Source organism: Centroberyx gerrardi, chromosome 5 (assembly GCF_048128805.1).
Source record: "Centroberyx gerrardi isolate f3 chromosome 5, fCenGer3.hap1.cur.20231027, whole genome shotgun sequence".
Classification (NCBI taxonomy): Eukaryota; Metazoa; Chordata; class Actinopteri; order Beryciformes; family Berycidae; genus Centroberyx; species Centroberyx gerrardi.
Window position 1 is genome coordinate 15,841,639 of NC_136001.1, and position 21,671 is coordinate 15,863,309.

Sequence of the window (21,671 nt, forward strand, 5' to 3'; positions counted from 1 at the left end):
CAATCCATCTATCTCCCAGATAATCTAATAGCACTGTCTGGGGGGAAACAGCTCAGATAAGATGTTTTACTATACATATTATACATCCCGTTATTAGAAAACAGATTAGGGAGGCAAAATATCATTTAGTTTAATCCAAAAGTTTTGGTGGCAGTGATGGCAACTTTGTAGGAATATGATGGAATCAGATTTTCATGTATATTTGTGTGTGTGCGTGTGTGTGTGTATTTTGGCTGATGGACATGCACATGTACCGCATGTGTGCACTAATCCAGTGGTTCTCAACGTGGGGTCCAGGGACCACCAGGGGTCCTTGAGGGGGTTCCAGGGGGTCCCCAGCAAACTGATGAATTGTTAAACTTAAGCATTATTTCACTTACAAGATTTACATTTACATTACACAATTAGACAATGTAGAAGAATGGCTATTTTGATCATAGTTTCACTGTTATCTCTCTACCTACAATACAGATAATCATGGAATTCTGGACAAAATCATATCTGACAATAAAAATATTTTCAGATTTGGGTCCAAGAGACACAATTTCATCAAATGGGCGTCTGTGGTTCTAATGTGAACTAAATTAGGGGTCTTTGATATGAAAAAGGTTGAGACTCACTGCACCAATCAGTTGTTGATTAAATCTACATAAATGCATGTGTGCAGTACCAAATCATTTTGCGCCTCCTTAGGTGCCCGACGCCATCCAGAAGTGCCAGCGTGCGGGCATCACGGTGCGCATGGTGACGGGAGACAACATAAACACAGCCAGGGCCATCGCTATCAAGTGTGGGATCATCCACCCCGGGGAGGACTTCCTCTGCATCGACGGCAAAGAGTTCAACAGGAGGATCCGCAACGAGAAGGGAGAGGTAAGTGAGAGTGAGCGAGAGAGTGAGAGGGTGGGGGGGGAGAGTCGAGCGGTGGGTGCTTCTTCTTCTGCAGAAACGTCTCTCTAAGCCTAAACCATGACCATCTGTCCTTCTGTTTGTGTATCTGTTTGTGTGTGTGTGTGTGTGTGTTCAGGTGGAGCAGGAGCGTATCGACAAGGTTTGGCCTAAACTCCGAGTCCTGGCCAGGTCCTCCCCAACCGACAAACACACTCTTGTCAAAGGTGAGCTTTCTGCTTTCTGCTTCCTGAAGTGAAACTGAACTTGTTTGGGCATTGTACTCCAACACACCCATGCACACATATATCAAGCACTTCCTGTAATTTTCATAGGTTTGCCACAGGCTCTAAAGAGCTGATATTATCATGATCAAGTGTATCATATTTTACTGAAAAAATAAATAAAATGGAGTCGGTGTTACATACCCTCATGCAGCTGTTATATTCAATGTGTGTGCTTGTGTGTTGCTGCGTATGTGTGTGTGTGTGTGTGTGTGTGTGTGTGTGTGTGTGTGTGTGTGTGTGTGTGTGTGTGTGCATGTGACAGGTATCATTGACAGCACCATGGTAGATCAGAGGCAGGTGGTGGCAGTGACAGGAGATGGGACCAATGATGGACCTGCCCTAAAGAAGGCTGATGTCGGCTTCGCCATGGTAAGCAGCCCTCTTTTTAATTTTCTTTCTTTCTTTCTTTCTTTCTTTCTTTCTTTCTTTCTTCTTACTCAGCATTTACAGATAGCTTTCTTCTTTGCATCTGCAGTGTTACTGTCCTCTTCTCAGACACTCTGCCTCCAGCTGTACAGATCAGGAGCTCCCCCTAGTGGATTTCTATGGCCACACAATCTCCCTGCAGCAAACTATTTAGATGAATACAGTACAAATTCCTCAAATCAAAAAGCAGTGTTTTATTTAATTTTGTTAACATTTGCTGTTTTTGTTCTTGTTGATAGTGTACATTTCCTCTTGGTTCTTTGACTGTTGCTCTCCCTTCTCTGTTTCCATTCCCCTCACCAGATTCAACCTTCAGAGTTAAAATTACTTTTTTGTGTTATCTATTTCAGTAAGGCTCGCTAGTGTGTGCGTGTGTGTGAGAGAGGGAGAGAGAGAGAGAGAGAAAGAGAGAGAGAGAGGGAGAGAGATATGAAAGAACTAACAGAATAACTTCATGAGTAGCTAAAATAATATTTTTTAACATGATGGCAGCTATACGGGTAGACCTAGGCTGCGGACTGTGGAATATTATACCCTAATCTCATACTGATGGCCTCTCTCTGTGCTCTTCCAGGGTATTGCCGGTACAGATGTGGCTAAGGAGGCGTCAGACATCATTCTGACTGATGATAACTTCAGCAGCATCGTCAAGGCGGTGATGTGGGGAAGGAACGTCTACGACAGCATCTCCAAGTTTCTCCAGTTCCAGCTCACTGTCAACGTTGTGGCCGTCATAGTGGCTTTCACCGGTGCCTGCATCACACAGGTCAGAAGGACATGTATGTGTGTGTGCATAATGGTGTGTGTATGTGTGTGTGTGTGTGTGTGTGTGTGTGTGTGTGTGTGTGTGCACATGTGATTGTATGTGTATGCACATCACCCATGTTGGTCTTATGATATAGAAAAAAACAAAAAACAAGGATAAAGTATAATAATCAAGTCAACAACATTGAACAAGAACATTTGGTAACACTTTAGATTAGGGAACACATATTAACTATTAACTACGGTATGTGTTTTCCCTCAATAGTTTAATGATTTCCCTCAATAATATGTGATACTAGCGCCTTATAAGCCCCAAACTGAGCAAAGCATACTAAGAGCCCAATTCATGTGCAACAACTTGCTATAAACACTAATTAGGAGGCTATTGAGGGAAAACCCATAGTTAATGGGCTATACTTGTAGAATACAATAGTGCAGAATAAGGTGCTAATAAGTGGTTTGTAATGACTAATAATGAACCAATACACTACTAAAATGCATGTGTTCCCTAATATAAAGTGTTACCCAACATTCAATTCAAATGGCATTTTTCCGAGATAAAATGATTATAATTTGAGATTTTCTTTCCCCAATTCCTAATATCCCAGTTTGGCTATAGATTAGATGCATGTTACTGTAGATGTGTATGTGCGTGTGTTGGAGTTAGGGGGTTTTAAATCCAATGATATTTGCTTTTCCCCAGGACTCTCCCCTGAAGGCAGTGCAGATGCTCTGGGTGAACCTGATCATGGATACCTTTGCGTCCCTGGCTCTGGCGACGGAGCCTCCCACAGAGTCTTTGCTGAGGAGGAAGCCGTACGGCCGCAACAAGCCCCTCATCTCCAGCACCATGACAAAGAACATCCTCGGACACGGAGTCTACCAGCTAGTTATCATCTTCACGCTGCTCTTTGTTGGTACGCGCCGTACTTTTGCTTTGCCTGAGTTTGCTTCGCTTTATTGTACTGTGCTTTTATTCTATTGTACTCCAGTAGTTCTGCTTTTTAACGATGCAGCACACTTCTGAAAGAGCCAAAATGTTCAAGGCACACCAGTTATCAAAGTCACATAAAGAGAGCTGCTGTTGGAGTCTGACTTGCTTTACTCCATACCTCATATATATATTTATAGTCAGAGTATGTGTACTTTATATATACAATGAATGTACCCAAGACACACTGGGAAACCAATATATTGATAAGAAGATCATTGATCATCCAAGTTCATCCAATCATCCAATCAACTGAAGTGGCTTATTTTTTCCGCCTGCAGGTGAGCAGATCTTTGACATTGACAGCGGCCGTGACGCTCCTCTCCACTCGCCTCCATCTGAGCACTACACCATCATCTTCAACACCTTCGTCATGATGCAGCTCTTCAACGAGATAAATGCCCGCAAAATCCACGGAGAGAGGAACGTCTTTGACGGCATTTTCAGGAACCCCATCTTCTGCTCCATCGTATTTGGCACCTTCGCTGTCCAGGTAAGCAGATACAAATCTGTTCAATTTATGAATTCTTTTTTTTTAGTATACTTTTTTATAAGTCTTGCTTACTTTATAAGACTGACTTGTGCTTGGTTTGTATAGATTGTTATTGTGCAGTTTGGAGGGAAGCCATTCAGCTGTCAGCCTCTGGACCTGGAAAAGTGGATGTGGTGTGTTTTCCTGGGGCTGGGAGAGCTAGTCTGGGGCCAGGTAATATACACATCCATCTATCTGTCTGTCGGTCTATCTGTCGGTCTATCTATCTATCTGTCTGTCTGTCTGTCTGTCTGTCTGTCTATCTGTCGGTCTATCTATCTATCTATCTATCTGTCTGTCTGTCTATCTGTCATCATTTTTCTTTTTTCCTCTCTTGCTTGTTTTTTTGCTTTCATTCTAGCTTTCTCTAGTGTTTTGTCTCTCTCTCTTTCTCTCTCTACCCCCCCCCCCCCCCTCTCTCTCTTTCTAACTCTGCTGTGTACTTTTTAACTCACTTTTTGAGCCAATGTTCTGTCTTCTCTGTGGGTCAGGTGATAGCCACCATACCCAATAGCAGGTTGCGTTTCCTGCGGGGGGCGGGACAGTTAAGTCAGAAAGATGAGCTACCAGAAGAGGACGTGAACGAAGACAATGAGGAGATCGACCACGCAGAAAGGGAGCTGAGGAGAGGACAGATCCTCTGGTTCAGAGGACTCAACCGCATCCAGACTCAGGTGAGAACATGGGAAGGGCACGGGTCCAAACAGGGATTTTATTTCTACTGGAGCCAACTGTTTAGAGCGGGTGTGGAAGAAGCTGACACGATAGACACTTGAGAACTAAAACAAAAACAAAAAAACCCATGTATCATTCCTTTATAATAGAATTGAGAGGTTTTGGTGTAGCTCATTAAGTAGGAATGAACACTGGTAAGGTGAAATTTCACTTGCGACCACGTATACGGATATATTGTTTTGATTTTGACATGGCTTTTTGTGATGCTGTATGTCTGTCTTTGTCAAATAATCAATTTTCAGTTTGGGAAGTGGCTGCTCCTCAGACTTTGCCATGCTTACACTTGAGACGAAATGTTAGATGATGCCGTTACATGCAGGGGTGTCTGTGGTAGTCAGTAACAGTTTTAAAGTTGTTTTATCTTAAGGTGACCTGCTCAGGTACATGAAGATGCACCTCTTGCATGCTGGAGTGACGTGAATATCAACGTGGACCTGTGGAAGATCACCACTCAAACCCCGGGGTTTAACACAACTGGAAATAGTTACTGGCTGGAGCGCACTCTGATGAACTTTCCAGACCGTTGTCACTGTGATATTCGAGACAGTTTCACCTCTTGGATTGGAGTTGGGTGTCTAATGATTTCATCTCACCCATGTGTCACTGATGGTCCAGGGTGAAGCTATCCCACGACATAGTACCATGGACCAGCACCATACAGAGGCAGCCAAACAAATACAGAGACAGTGCGGGTAGATTATAGCATGCTGCTGGACTGGCTAGAGAGGCTGCCAATTGGTATTTATTGAAGTACGCTGAGGCAAGATGCCACAACATTTAAATGGCTGCATCTCTATCTCATAAAACTTTACCTTCATTGGCTAGTCAGCTGTTTGACTTAAATACATTTAACCATTTTGTTGAGGGGAAACTACACCCTGACCTTTAGCTGTCCCCCCCCCCATCGTGTCATGATTGAGACACATCCCTATACTTTGTACTCCCTTACCACCAAAATCACCCAGCCAGTCAACCTGTGTTGCCATTGGTGTCTGTCTCTCTGAGCAGCCATTTGTCCTCTTCTGTCCCGCTCTCCTTCCACAGATCGAAGTAGTCAACACCTTCAAGAGTGGCACGTCCTTTCAGGGGGCGGGGGCTCTGAGACGCCAATCATCCACCACCAGCCAGAACCAGGATGTAACCAATGTTTCTAGTCCTAGTCACGTGTCCTTGTCCAATGCCCTTTCCTCTCCTACAAGCACTACTGCTGCTACTGCTCCTCCCACTACTGGCCGTGAGTCAGAACTCTGTCAGTCTGCTTCTCTGCTCTCTGTACTTCAGGGATGCCACCCCGTCATGAATTGATAAAACAAAGCTGACAAAGTTATTTTTTCTCCTCACATGGTGTGGTTTATTATAAACCACCGCCACTGTGTGTATGCTGGGGTTGGCATATCTGAAGATTCTTCTTTTTTTCTCTCTGGCTATCTGCTTTTTCATTTCCTCTCTTTCTGTCTTTTTTGCTGTTCATACTGGATTTCAAATTCATCTTGATAACTCCTCCCACGCTTGGGTGTACTGTCCTCTCATTGGTGAATGTGTGTTTGTTTCCCCAGAGTGCTAGGAGCGCAGGACTAAGGGTGATACCCACGGCGTGACATTTCAGGTTGTGAGTTTGTCTCCCTCTCCTCATCCCCCCCTCCATCCCATCCTCCAATCCCTCCATTTTTATGTCTTGACAGAAATCGATGTGAACTAATTCCAACCAACTCACTAAAGGACTGGGTAAACATTCAAGTATAAGCCACAATGTTCTCTTATTTTGTACCGTGTCAGTTTGTTACTGTTGAGTCAAATCACACTGAATTGAGCTGAATTGAGTCACACTGTACAGCCATGGTAACCAGATGCAGGGAAGGCTTGCCTGGGCCAGGGTAAACTGGACTTCACCATCGGCCTAGATGGGTTTGATAGGGCTGTTGTTTTATATATTCTCCAACTGACAGATCATCTCCAAAGACAACAAGGAATGAAAGAGGCTATGTGGGCCAAAGAACCACACTATGGCCACTTTGCAAGTTTTCTAGCAAGCGTCCATTCTATTTCAAATGGGGATACCAAATGATGCAACTAAAATCCACCATGACATTTTGTCACAGCTAGAGATGACCTATGAGTGGGGACTCTCTCTCTACTTACTGCTGTAGTCCATCGCCACCTCTCTCCCTCTCCCTCTCTCTCCCTCTCTCTCTCTCTGTATCTCTCTCTCTCTCCCTCTCTCTCTTCCGCTCTGTCTTTCTCTCTGTCTCCATTTAGTCTTTGCGTGATCTGTTTGATGAAAGTAAGATGCACAACCCTGTTTAGGGTGCGGGGAGAGGAATGGAGGGGACAGGAGAATCACCATAAAGCAATTCCAATAATCCATCCCGTCTCGTTGCTTCATGCTGTTGGTGTAGTTGACTGTCTCGTTGCCATAGTTACAGATGTAGACCTTCTGCAGCAGCAGCACCGTAAATGCACCCCCTCCCTTCCTTCTCTGGCACCCCATCAATGTTATTTGTCAGACATCTTGTCACATGCCCTCATCCAGATAGGCCCCTCCAATTTTTTTTTTGTTTTTTTGATTTTTGTTTGTTTTGTGTTTCAAAATCCTCCCATATTACAGTAGCAGTAATACTATATGACCATACTTTTGAAAGACATTGACATTTTTTTGACATTTTTCTGCACTGTCAACATACCCTATTGTAGTAATTGTAGTAGTTAATCAGCAAAACATTGCTCTAGAGAGCATAATAACAATGCCTAACTAATTATTATTAATTGTTGTATATAATAATACAAGTACAAGTGGGTATTACTTATGAGTGCAAACTGCCAGTACCAGTAGAAACCATTTTGGGCCAGTTTGGGAAACAATTTGGATTAAAAATATTTACGTGTCTGCTCATTAATACATTTTTGCACATTGAAATTAAAACATTGGAAATAAAACATCTGGAAACATTTTAAGACAGTTATTGCATCTTCACTTAATTTTCAATAGTTGTTAGGCCATGTAATTCTGTAGGATGAGGATAAAATGTTGAACCACATAGGCAAACTTATAATGAGTGATTTGATCATTTTATGGTTGATTAATCATGTTTTCACTTAATGCTAAGTTTTGGCTTAATAACAAGATAAAAGATTTAAGTAATACATAAATAACTTATCAGAAATAGTTCAGTATTGTCAACATCAACATTTTAGACCCAACCTCAATGATATGATACACTTCTTGCCAATTGATGACAGTGAAATTTTGTGTAAAAATTGAGTAAGATTTTTTTTAGGCATCAAAGGATTCCTACCAAAATGCAAAACAAAGGAATCCAATCAGGTGTAGATTCCAAATTCCAACATCTGATGATATTTTACACATAGACCTCGGGATTTTGGCTAAAAAAAAAAAATGCTTTCCCATATTCTAATAACTGAAGGAACTGATTGAACATTGTATTTTCTCACTGAAGGGTCACATAGTTCTTTGGGGCCTATACTTGAGTGTTTACTTAGATGTGCATGGAGTTGAGAACGTGCTTTGACCGTCAGACCTCTGACAATAATACTCTTTATTTTCATTATTCTCTTCCATACGTTTTGTCTCAGCAAGTCTGTGTGCCTGTGTCCTCTCCAGCCATCACCAGCTCATCACCACTGTCCTGTTGTCTTGTTGCATGTAATTTGTGTTTACCTCTTGTTTACGTGTTCAACATATCTCATCTGCTGTAAGCTTGTGGTCTAAATGCCACTTGTTTTTTTTTTGTTGTGTTGTTTTGTTACTAAAATACAGGTGTACACTAAAATGCCTGTGTCAAATCCAGACTTGAGTTTGACTGTCTCCATTGCCCTGTTTGGGACCATGCTTTACCCACCCTGTGCTCTCTGTGTGTGTACGTGTGTGATCCATTCAGAGTCTGTGTGAATATTGTCCCAGACCGTGCTCTGGTACCCTCTGAAGTTTAAACCACCTGATTGGATCTCTCAGATCTAACCTCCTTCCTTTTTACTGACCTCGTCCACCAGACCTCTTTAAACTTGCATGTGTTATTCTCATTTAATTTTTCTGTGAGCATTCCATTTATTAACGTGGCTTGTTTCTAGGTATACAGCACATTGGACTAAAGCGTATACTTACAACGAGCGTTTGTGTTGCATTGGTATTTATTTTCTTGAAACGTATGATTTTGACCTTTTTTTTTGTTGTGGTTTTTTATGATTGTGTTTCTCACGGTTTTTCTTAATGCACGCCAATTGAGTGAGTTGTGAACTGTAGTCATCTTGTGAAAGCAGAACACAGACTGCAGTTGCCTTCTCTCCTGCCGCTCTTCCTTCACCTTCTTCTCCTTCTTCCCCTCTTCCCCTTTCAATCTCCCTCCTCAAATGAGAGGTTCCTTCCTTCCTTCCCCTCTGCCCCTTCCTCTCTCCCCCCTCTTTTCTCTCATCCCAAGGGCCCCTCCAACCCTTCCATCCTGTCTCTAACACGATCGCTCATTCTTTCCTTCTCTTTCCTCCCTTTTACGACAGATCCGTGTTGTGAATGCATTCCGTAGCTCCCTCTACGAAGGCCTGGAAAAACCCGATTCCAGAACATCCATCCACAACTTCATGACGCACCCCGAGTTTAGGATAGAAGACTCCACGCCCAACATCCCCCTCATCGACGACACGGACGAGGATTCTGCCCGGAGGAGGAGGAAGTACTCCAGCCAGCCCTCGTCCCCCAACAAGAACAACAACGCCATCGACAGCGGCATCAATCTAACCATCGACACCAGTAAATCAGCTGCCTCCTCCAGCCCCGCGAGCCCTCTGCACAGCCTGGAGACCAGCCTCTAACCCTAACCCTAACCGCAGCCCTAACCGCTAATGTTTTTCCTATCCTTAACCTCTAACTTGCAGTCTGGGGGCACTTCCTCCGATCCCCTAGACCTTTAACTGTAACCTTAACTCTTAACCTGATCGCCCCAAACCTCTATCCCCTCCACTTCAGTCCTCATCTTCCAGCCTCCCATCCACCCACCCAGGACTGGCCCCATGGCAAAATGTCCATCCATCCCCTATCCTTGAGCTTTTCAAGCTCTCCACTCCTCTGAATGGAGAGAATCAAAAAGTAATATGACAAGGTGGAAAAAAAAATACTATTTACAATCAAAAAAGCGCAACAAAACCACAAAACCTACACAGCCATGCTGCTTTTGTGGTTGTGTGTGTATGGTGGCGGTGGTGGTGTGTGTGACTATATGTGTGTGAGCATGTATACGCGTGCCACTGACTGGACATATGTATGGACTGTGTCGTTAGTGGCAGCAGAGCGAGGAAGAGGAGGAGGACGATGAGGAGGGAGAAATTGCCGAGGAGTAAATCAAAAAACAGGACAGACTTTTAACTCCCCTTACACTCCCCCTCCTCAACAATAACATTGTCAATATTGATAATAGTTTAAATTAAATTGAAAAACATTGTTATTATTCTGATTATGATTATTATTATTATTGTTATTATTATTATTGCTCCTGCATGAATGTACATTACCCAAGTTTTTATTTAAAAGGGTTTTAATTTTATTGGAATTCTTTGGTTTTGATGGGCTAGGCCATGTGGCGGACTGCTATTTTAAAGACAGCTTCTCTGAGTTCCTGGCCTGCGAGTTCCCTCTGTGTGGCATGTACATGTACCCAACTGTAAAGATTTATTTCATCCATAAAAGGAAATGTGTATTGAGGTGGTAGGGCTCAACTTGCACAGTAGTTTTGCACCTGTCGGAAAAGAGGAACCCATAATAATAATGATGATGATAGCATTTATGGGATATATTCTATAAATATATATAAATATATTTAGAGAGAGTTTATCTTTGTTTGTCGGCATGTTGCCTTGTTCCTGCTTCAATGGCTCAAAATACTTTGACTTATTTATGTCTTAAAGAGAATGTAATTTGTTTACAACCTCGTAGAGATATACTTCCTGGTTTCTAGAAAGGGGGTGGAGAAGCTCACAGCTCAGATGTGCTTAGATGGACCAGAGCTCTATTGGTGTGTTATTACTGAAAAACCATGTGCTGGAACTTGCCTGCTATCTTGTCAAATACTGTAGATATTTTTAGAGGATTAACAAACAAAAAGAAACCAAAATATAATGGGATACCTAGTAAATGTGGAATCTTAGTATTATTCTATATGATTGTTGGGATCAAGTTGGAGCGGCTTGCCTTTGGTTTTCCAAACGGAGGCCTTCTTTTTGTGACAGAGGGGGTATATTTCATTCTTTCTTTCACTACTTTTTCTCTCCTTTCTGTTTTTTTTATTCTGTGCTTCAGCTCTGGCCTGGGGTCAGGGCTTGAGTCAAAGGCTGATATCAGGACCTTTACAGTGAACTGTGTTCTAGATAAATCTGCTTGTTCAAAGGACTTGATGTTTTAAGATACGTGTGACCATCAAAGGCTGCAATCGAGTCATATTAGAAATTTGCAAACTAAGTTATATTTGGCTTATCTGTATGAAAATCAAACATTTGTGTTGAAATTTTTGGGATATATTGTGTTGATTGTTTTTTTTGTTTTGTTTTGTTTGTTTTTTGTTTCTTTTTTCTTTTTTTTTTTTTGGTTTAATTTTTTTCTCTTCTTCTAAAAGAGAGAAACATACAGCCCCACAAAGCTGTTGGCATTTTGAACATCTAAAAAAAGACAAAATAGAAAAAAAAAATGACAACAAAAATGGAATGTTGCTTTGACTCTTTTTCTATATAAAAAAGATGATCCTTTTCTGCACTATCTGGTTATGAATGAAAAACTCTGTGGTGTAATTCTAGATGTGCTTTTGTGTGTTTTAACCAAGCTTGTCTTCCTGCCGTCACAGAATATACAGTACTCTAGCATCTCAACTGTACTCACTAGTTGTAATCTATTTATTGTGCTTTGACCAACCAGACATTACCAGAGAGAAGCTACATACAGAAGGCACATTTACCCAGTCTTACTGCACCCAGAAGGACAAGGCCACTTAACTACCCTGTACTATCGTTGTTATTTCTATAATTAATTGTAATTGGAGTCAGTGGCCAGCATGACGTGATAGGCTCATTATGCAACTTGAACCAATTGAAGACTTTTCTACTTTTAAAAATCGTATACAATACTACACACAGTATATACAATCATTTATCCAAGCAGTTCTATCTTTTTTTATATCCTCCTCCTCTGTCATTTCCCAGTCGATCTGTCCATTTGGAGAGGGTGCACAAGCTTTACCAGTCAGCTCAGGCGTGTTGAAAAAGCAACATGGACCATTTGAATAAAATCTCTTTTATTTAAGTTGAAATACAGTCTGGATTCTGATATTCTGCTTAGAAGCTGTTGATTTTTTTCCTTTAAAATGTTTTAACTTGACAATTTCTTTGTTTCTCTGTAAAAAACAACAAAAAAAACAACAAAAAGCAAAAAAACAACAACAACAACAACAAAACATTTTCCAAAAAAAAAAAAAAAAGACTTCAGCCAACATTCTCAAACCACTTTTACATCCAGGAGGACATTCAGCTTTAAGAGGATGCAGAGACACCAAGTTAAGAGTATTCTTTGTAAATAGAGCAATGAGTCTATTGAGGACAGAAACTCCATGCGGACCGGTGTGAAACAGGAACTCCTCCTGACTACACCTACCATCATGCACCACAAGTCATACTGCCAACGCAGCTGTTTGGCTGTATGTAACCAATCGCAGCTCCTGTCAGGCACACGTCAAACACCGTGATTACATCAAAATGACAACCAATAATTATGTTGATGACGATAATGATGATGACAACGATGATGATGGTGATGATAGAGATGATGATGATGATGCTGACGATGATGATAATAATGATATCAATGATACTTCTTGCAATATACTCTCACCTGCCTCGATGTACTGTATTTAGCAGCATGCAGTTTGTGGAACAAAGAAAAAGAGAAATGCCAACAGATAACTTTTGGCATTCTTAGCCATTTATGGGTAAGTGATTAAGTGTTCATTCATCTTGTTTTTATGATATTTTTTTTATCTATACAATAATTGTAAATAAAGAACTCAATGTCTTTGTTCATTTAATACTATGCAAAACGTCATGCTTTTCTGATTGTTACCCACCCTTATCCTAGAGTGTGTTGCCGGAATGTTTGTGGTCTCAAAAGTCAGTAAAACAATGTGATGTAAATTATTTTCTAGCTTGAGGAAAAAAGTTATATGATTATGAAAATTATGATAATGATAATACTATGAAGAGGATGATGATGAAGGTGGTGGCGGTGATGATGATGATGATGATACTGATGATGATGATGATAACGATGATGATGACAATGATGATGAACTGTGACTCTTGCTGCTTGACTGTCCCATTTACCACACTCCTGACAGGAGCGCAAGTGAAAAACATAATAAAACAAAAAATGAAAAAGCACTAAATAAATCTCCCAGAGCAGCATGACCCAGATTGGTGTGTCCTGGCCCGTGTGACATGTCCTGTTCTGATTGGTTGTACTTCCCCAACCAGTGATGTGTATGACTTTGATTGTTTCTCTAATAGTGTCTCAGGTATGTTTACAGTTTCGTTGTCAAATTGAGCTATTGACACAATTCTGCTCCGTGGCTGTTGCTAAGTAACTTTTTCCTTTATTCTACCTTGATTTTAGCATGTTGGGCATCTCGTCATAGTGACATTATTCAAGGCGTTGTGACCATAAGAATTCTGTGGTTGTCACATATTTGCAGCCAACTCATCTGAGGTGCTAGGGAGGGGGCAGAGCAATATGATCAACATGGCAAATTTCTCCTCAGTGCTTGCATTGCTGATGCCTGCAACATGCTAAAGAAGGCTAGTACAGAACTGGTCCTACCCACGTTTGTGTGTGTGTGTGTGTGTGTGTGTGTGGGGGGGGGGGGGCGGGGGGGGGGATCATGAGCCAACTATACATTCCAAAAATTAGGACAAAACCATTCTGTTTTCCCCAGGGAGACAGAGATAGAATGGATGAATGGATGGATAAAGGTCTCAAACCATGTGAATAGAAGACCGAGAGAATGCAGGTTTTCGTTCCAACCAAACACTACACCAGATGATTTCACTGATTACTTCCTCCTCTCTGGTTGAAGGGGCGCTAATCAGTGAAATCATCTGGTGTAGTGTTTGGTTGGAGGGGAAAACCTGCAGACTCTCAACCCTTCATGGCACATGATTTGAGACCCCTGGGATAGATAACTGGAGAGATGCGTGGGCAGGGGGTGGTTGAACAGATTAGTGGGTCAATGAATAGATGATTGATGGGTGGTTGGGAGGGTGGGGTCGTATAATAGAAAGGTCATGAAAAATGTTTTGCAAAAATGTGCACTGCACTCCACTGGAGGGCAGTATTTGACTGGAGACATTTGAAGACAAACCCATGTTCCTGTTAAACCCTGGTAATGATCAAGCTTCTCATCTTCATCTTTCAGCTGGCCTGTCTTGACCATCTCTTATAAGGCAAAACTCACTGCAATTCAATCTTCCTATTCTGAAAATTCTGAAAATCAGGTCTGGAGACCCCTCAGGTTCAGCAAAACAAGAAAGGGTTTCATTTCACTATAATTTAACTCGCTAGAAGTTAGCACAATGAGAAAAATGTGTAAGGATGACTGACCATAGATTTCACTCTGCCCACAGTTGTCACCCCACCCAAAGTAGAGACGGTTATGTCATTCTATACTGAATGTATTAACTACAAAAATCTCCATAGATAGTTCCTTAGGACAAAAGGCTTCAAAATTCAAAAAGGTTTGGGAACCTCTAGTCTATGCTATTATTAAGACAGAATCAACAGGATTATTATGGATAAGAAAGGATTCTTATCTATAATAGAGCCATTGCTAATGAAGAATCCACAATCATTGCCTAACTGTAGACCTGTTTAATATGGAGATTACTATATAGGTCAAATAAATCCTGTTAGTTTAGCCTGTACAGTTTATGCCCAATTACAATTAGCAGGGTTATCAGACACTGATAAAAGAAGACAGTCTAATTACAAAGATAAGTGAGAAAAAAGTCTCCAGGTAATGACACATCTTCCTTTCCTCTGTTAGTGTAGAGATGAAGAGTACTGTATGGTTGAGAAATCCTAGTCCAGGCTGCATTTGCCATAGTAAAAATGCAGGATTATCACAAGCTATAACAGCATTCATTCATACATTTATTTGCAGCACCATCGCAGGAAAATAAGTTGTGGGTTATTAATTGGCCACTGCCTGGTTAAACACAGGTTGAATAGAAATAGATTTAGGTTCACAACATTGTTAATGAGGCAGTCAAAACGGGGTCAGTGTATGATGATGATGAATAGTGTTTGTCTGCAGGTCGAAAGATAGGGATGACTGTCACGCTTCACAGGATTAACCTCCACCAGCATTAGCTACAGCCCGGACTGGGCAGTGTGTGTGTGTGTGTGTGTGTGTGTGTGTGTGTGTGTGTTTGGAGGGGGGGTATGTGCACATAAGTGTGTTTCTCAGTCATTGAGATGAAGAATGATGACATGGGCCCACCAAACAAGGACAGGACAGACAAATGAACATGCCTCTAATACAGAAATAGCCCAACAGCATCTCTGCAATTGCTTCACACTGGATCTAATATGTACTGTAACTATATCTATTATGTGTACATTTACATACAGTATTGTCTTTAATTTGTGAAAGATGCAGGTTATAACAATGGCCTTTTGTTGAGCCCATTGAGCCTCTGTTTGTTCTTGTGCTGGTGTAACTGAAAGGCTACTGTGAATGCCCTTGCCATAAGCACATGTTAAACATTATGTAATGATTATTATATATTTTTTCAGTTTATCTCTATCAGGTTGTAATTATGATAATTGCCATTCATTGCGAGCTTTACCCACATGGTAAAGAAACAGGTAAGAATGTGACTTTTAACCCAATTGTCTAAGTTGAGTGGAGCTTTCATCATGGTTGTTTATATAAACAAACATCATTGAATGACAGGTTTACTTGACAGGTCAAAAACTGAAACAGATATAAACAGATGCAAACATAAATACTGGCTCAAATTAATATCTAATAGACACAGAGAGAGAAAGGCAGCAGCAGCAGTCAGACAGACAAATCAAATAGACTAACAATGACCAGCTTATGTCAGGAAGATTTCAGCATTAACCCTGTGTTAGCCTTAGCCCTAGCCTGGAATGTGTAATGGCATCAGCATGCGGGGCTGTGCCTGGTGGGGTGGCACAGCCTGTGAATATAGAGTGGGCTCCCACAGCCTGGAAGATTAGCGCCGAGTGCATTCAAGTCCATGTGCAGGGGCTGATTTCCAGGAAGAATAGCCCTTTATTGGGCCCCAAGTTGAATCCTGCTGCTTCCCTTTGGCCCAATAGAAGCCTGCAGTAACTGACAGTCCTTTACAATCAGCCAACACTGGTGGAGGTTTTGGGGCTCTCTTTTTTCACTCTTTTTTTCTTCAAAAGGATTGATTTTGAAATTACTCTTTCTCTGCCCAGTGTGTGTATGTGTGGGTATATTTGTGTGCATTTGTCCGTATATTGTGTGTCTGTGTGTCTGTGTGTGTGTGTGTGTGTGTGTGTCGGTGTGTGTGTGTGTGTGTGTGTGTGTGTGTGTGTGTGTCTGCATGCGTGCACACACGTGCACGAAAGCCAGTCTTGGCAATTGTCTTAATGGGATAAGGGGAGACTATGGTTCCTGTTGGGGGGGATGGGGCTGTGGTAATGACATGGGAAAACACACACACACACGTTGCATTCATTGCACTACAGCTACGTTGTTGGCTGATACAAAGCAGAGGTGATATGTGGTGACTTGCTACATCTCAGGTGTGTAAATACTCTGTGCTCTTAGAATGTAAGGCAAAAAGATATAACGCTTCACTTGTTGGCACCAGGACTGTGCGTTTTTGGCAAAAAAATACAACCCTAGTCACAAAAGGTACAATATTGTGTCATGTGTTTTAGTGTTAGAGTGCATACACAGTTGTGAGCTTTTAGATCCATTGTAGCCGAGCTGTACAGGGTTGTTGGTTATTTCAGACGGTGTTAAGCTCTCTCTATTGAGTGCATTGAGGGAAGGGTCATTCAAGGAGAATAAAACATACAAAGACTACAAAGACTTTATTGGAATCTTATAGAGGGGTTGGGGAGGGGGGGGTTGCAATGAAGAAAGTAACCAGTAGGGGTCATCTGTGCCTATACCAGTATTTTAGAAAGTGGGTGATTTGTTTCATCTGAATGGATAGTAGACAGGTAAATCTTACATTCCCCTAAAATTTCCTCTTCAGTATATTGTTCACTGCTTTAATGTGCTAATAAAGGGACCATCTCCTTGCATCTCCTCCAATCATATCTTGAGCATGATAGACAGTAGTGACTACACCAGCATTAAAAGACATGTTGATGTTGCGGGTATTCAAATTGATATCTTCTATCACTTTTAAGTTTCATGGTTAAGGAATCCTTGACACTTTAGGGAGACTTATCCTATCATTTTAGATGAGAACCAAAAATGCTAATATCTGATGTCATTAAAAGGCCCCGATCTTTAATGTTCTTGCGCTGTGTTTTGTAGACTGATTTTGTAGCTGTAAGTTGTGAACCACAAACTGTGCAGTGTTCCCCAGAAAAGAGTCCTGATACCATTGCAGTCATCTTTTCGAGTTCATTTTCAGTGGACATAGGTGTGGCATTGGAGAGTGGATGGGTGGGACAAAACTGCCTGTGAAGACATTTCAAAGCTGAAATTCAGTGGTATTCATCTTTAAAAGTGAGAGAGTGGGGAAGGGGTATGAGGAAAGTTGAAAGTGGCCTCAATTGCACTCCCTGATTTCTTCTGCTGGAGTCAGAGTCCCCACAAAAACTTTTATTTTACTATCAATTTCAAATTGACTTTGCATGTGACAAACTTATCTGAAACAATCTGGTTTTCATTCCAAACAAGCTGATTTCACCAATTAGCACACCTCCAACCAGAAAGGGAGGGACTAATTAGTGAAATCAGCTGTCATAGCGATTGGTTGAAATGAAAACCTGCATACTCTTGTGCTTCGATGGCACGTGATTAAACTGCACTGGTGCACAGGGAATCTGGTTGGTATCTTCAGACATTGTTCATCAAACTCCTGGTGATAAAGATCTTGAAGTCTTCCTGAATTCAAGATGCATAGCTGGGGGAAGGCACACACTCACACACAAACATGTTTGCTAGCGTGCTCTCTTTCTGTCTCACACACACAGACACACAATCACACTCAATTTCCCTGTGACAGGCGATGGACAGGTTTCTGATTACTGTCCCACCTCTAAACCTCATAGGTATAATAGCCCCATTCGCCTCTCATTGTGTCAGTGCTGAGATGTCAGCCTGCGATAAGTGAAATGACAAATTCAGAGGAAGACGCGGGGTGTCACATTTCCCAGACTGATCAACATTCAATCTAGAGGGAAGGATGACACGAAGAGGAGGAGGAGGTGGATGGATTATAATGGAGAGGGAGAGAGAGAGAAACACAGACACAGAGAGACCACCAGCCAACAATAGTGCAATATCTCCAGTTTGTCTTCATTACCCATGGTTCATTTCACACCAGGAAGTACTAATAGGTCATGCATCAAAAGACTGTCTGGCAGGTGAGCATGAAGACAGACAGAACTAAGAATGGCTGAACGTCTAATTGCACATCAGTTATAATATCATTCTCCCATGAGAAATGAGGCGGGGGGGCTTACATCAAATTATCACCTTGCTGTTCGTGAAGCATTTAGACTGAAGTGAGTGACTGTCAGAGCATAACATTTATCAATATTGACAATATAGTCTACGTTTGGCATTTCTGTAATGAAAATGGAGTCATGAGTTGATTATAGTTTGACCATGTGGAACCTCAAAGATTTTCTCAGAGAAGCAGCAAACTATTGACTTTTTATGATTGACTGCCTACTTGGAGCGTATGAGAAATGCTACTCAGTCCTGTGTGTGCGTGTGTGTGTATGTGTGTGCGTGCATGTGTAGATGTGTATGTGTGCATGTGTACGTACTGTAGCCCCTTTTACTAAATGGTTATCTTGACCAGGGTTAAAGATAGGTCAATATTTGGTCATGAATTAAGAATGAGCCTGATGTGCAACATGCATCACAATTTTCCTTTCACTTTACACAACTCCATCTATTCTGCCCCGCATCCCCCACGCCATCTACTTTGACCTAATTCCCTTGTGTGTCCTGTATCCCTTCTCTCTACACCTCTGTCTGTCTGTCTATCCACATACCTCTCGGTCTGTTTTTCCCATGGCGCAGCCGAGGGCATCACAAGCTAAATTCAGGTCAGTCAGTCAGTCATTCAGTCAGTCATTTAGTCAGTCAGTCAGTCAGGGAACGCTTAGTGAGATGTTGCATCACCACGCTGATGACGCTAACGCAACCTGTGCGTGCAGTCGACGTCATCAGCGTGGTAGCAGTAGCTATAGCTTCCGGCTCCAAAAAGCTGTATTTTGTGAAAGCGGAGGACTTTATTTAAACTTTTATGGTGGCGTGTACATGATACTAAGCCCAAGGACACTCAATTTAAGTTTGAGCCACCAAAGACACGGAGCTTTTGACGTTTAAAAGGCGCATCAACCAGTGAGTATCTGAGTGCCCAGTTGCATGAAAAACTTTAGGTGTCAAACTTAAAGGAACACTTTGCCGATTTTCAACCAGCTTTGTATCATTACAATGTCGGTAGTATATGCAAATGAACAATGTTTACCTTCCTTCCATGTTGCCTGCACCGAGAGCTCCCCGTTCATTTGCCGGCAGAAACTCGTATGGCTCTCGATCCGACTGTCCGTGGATGCGGGCATACAAAAATGAGTAAGTACAATCTGTAGTTCGAATAACAGCCATGCGAGCCGGCACAGCTTCAAGATCTGTTGTTCTTCCGAGAACCAATGATGTCACTGGTTCACGGAAGTACAACAGATTTTGAAGCTGCGCCCCAGAGACACAACAGAGAACATTAAAAAAAACTGTTGTTGTTGTTCACACTGTATCCCGAATTCGGATAGATAGAGATAAGGTTGAAAATTGGCAAATTGGTCCTTTAAGTTTGTCCCTTTAGGCAAATAATTCTCTGAGGCCAGGGGTTTCTTTTGGAGCGTTGCATGAAGCCCCTAAAATTATCTCTTCAGCTAAGGGCTTGTATTTAGTGTTTTACAGTAGTTTCAGCTGTAACAACCAGTTGAGTCCCTCGTTACCGTGGCAACCGCTCTGCGCGATCTGCAGAGGCTCGGCAGAGATCGCTATTATTTTGAAACATCTACAGAACTCACAACTCCCCTTGCAATTTCATCAAAGTCTACATTTCTGTGACACCAAACCATGTCATAGATACTTATTTCATGCAGACTATGTATCATTTTTGTGTACTAGAAACGGACTGGCTGCAAGCTAGCTAGTGGGAAAATGCATTGAACAAGCTGCTAGCTTGGTGGATTTCAATCTTGCCAACAAGAACCTTGGAAGCATATTTGGCTAGCCAGCCTAAGTCTCCTACACATAAAACATCATTTTCTTTGACTGTAATATTAATTAATTTCAAAATAATGCAATATAAAATATAAAAATGGCACAAATACTTAAGAGACCATGGGAGGCCCCTTAACATTTAAGAAAAGGAAATTCCCTTAAGTGCAACCCATCAGCAATAATATAAGGATGACTTAAGGATCTTTCCTTATCTGCAGATTTATCTAAGGATATTCCCTGAGGGGGGAGATAAGTGGGTTTTGTGCAACTCACTTGAGTTTAAGGTGAACCTTAAAGAGAACTTAAGGTATAAAACTTTTGTTTTTGTGCAACCGGGCACAAGCTTCTACTAACTTCACCGTGGTAAGGAACCGGCGTTGGAAGGCATCGCTAAATGAAGTTCTCGTTAACGGTGAGATGGATAAAGATCTTTGGGACGCTAGTAAAGACATACCCATCTAGCGTCCCTTTGGGGCTAACCGAGCCCCATTCTGCTGTTCATTTACATACATCCACGTCTTTCGTTGCCCTATAAACTTTGACGTTAGGTAACGTTGTTACCTGTGGTATCTAAGTGACGTGGAATTATTTAACCGATAACCGTGTCATGATGCTTCAGTGCATTGAATTGAACACGCGCCGTGGGTCTATACAGGATCTGTGCTTGTTTTCTTTCTGTCTTCCACACACAAAATGGTAGCCATTGTAGAGATTCATGCATCTATCGTACATTACTGCTTCAGTGGCCACTGCAGTGTATCATATACCATAAAACAGGTAATTTCTGGTGCTTTCAGACAGCCAAAATGGGGAAGAAGTGTGAATATTCTATTATTTCCTTTCGGGGAAATAGAAAAAAGTATCGGCATTCGCTGTTGCATTCAGCCCCTGCAGTAAAAAGTGAAAAGTCTACAATGGCTACATCTCTAATAGTGAGAACAGTTCATTATCCTCCACAACCGCTTCCTGCTTATTGTTTTGCTTGCCCTTGTTTTAGACTATCTGATCTCTCTCCGACCCTGTTTACACTTGGTTTTAAAATGTGTCTTGGGCGATTGGATCACAAGTGGACAGCCGAGACACATCGCCGTTTACACCTGTTTATCATGCATCTCCAAGGTGTCCAGCTGACCACTTGTGTTCAGATGTCGTTACTGCCTACGTCACTTCCGCTAGAAGGTCAAAGGCCCCGCGCACAGTTATTACGTCAGTCTGTTGCCAGACTAGCGCCAGATTTGTTTAGCACGGGCTAGCTAAGAAAACAACGTTTCAAGAACTAATATACATGTACGAGCTATTCCAACTGTTGAGATTGACAGGACTGTTGGCGCGCTGTCACCAAAACAACCACCACGTCGATGACATATTTTCCTGTTACGTCCTTGTCGGGGACGCATCAGGACGCATTAACGTTTACACTACAAAAGATATGTGGTCAAATGCGTCCCTGACCACCTCGGCAAGTGGTTTGAGTGATCGGATCACAATGCGTCTTGGTGGTCGTTTACACTTGTATTTAGCGCTGT

General features: G+C 41.8%; 1 protein-coding gene across 14 annotated transcripts in view; it reads left to right on the forward strand.

Annotated features, from left to right (window-relative positions):
* atp2b2 (ATPase plasma membrane Ca2+ transporting 2) overlaps positions 1-9,445 on the forward strand; it is a 63,748-nt gene extending 54,303 nt beyond the window's left edge. For 8 of the 14 annotated variants that reach the window (XM_071897787.1, XM_071897789.1, XM_071897792.1 and 5 more), the window contains 9 exons: positions 694-873; positions 1,028-1,115; positions 1,438-1,544; positions 2,176-2,367; positions 3,070-3,283; positions 3,639-3,850; positions 3,956-4,063; positions 4,381-4,563; positions 9,134-9,445. In XM_071897787.1, the coding sequence (XP_071753888.1) occupies positions 694-873; positions 1,028-1,115; positions 1,438-1,544; positions 2,176-2,367; positions 3,070-3,283; positions 3,639-3,850; positions 3,956-4,063; positions 4,381-4,563; positions 9,134-9,445 (1,596 nt within the window). Of the gene's footprint in view, positions 1-693; positions 874-1,027; positions 1,116-1,437; positions 1,545-2,175; positions 2,368-3,069; positions 3,284-3,638; positions 3,851-3,955; positions 4,064-4,380; positions 4,564-5,668; positions 5,762-9,133 lie in introns of all 14 variants that reach the window. The other 6 variants (XM_078283391.1, XM_071897786.1, XM_078283390.1 and 3 more) reach the window with 2 other exon arrangements.
* Positions 9,446-21,671: the final 12,226 nt, after the last annotated feature.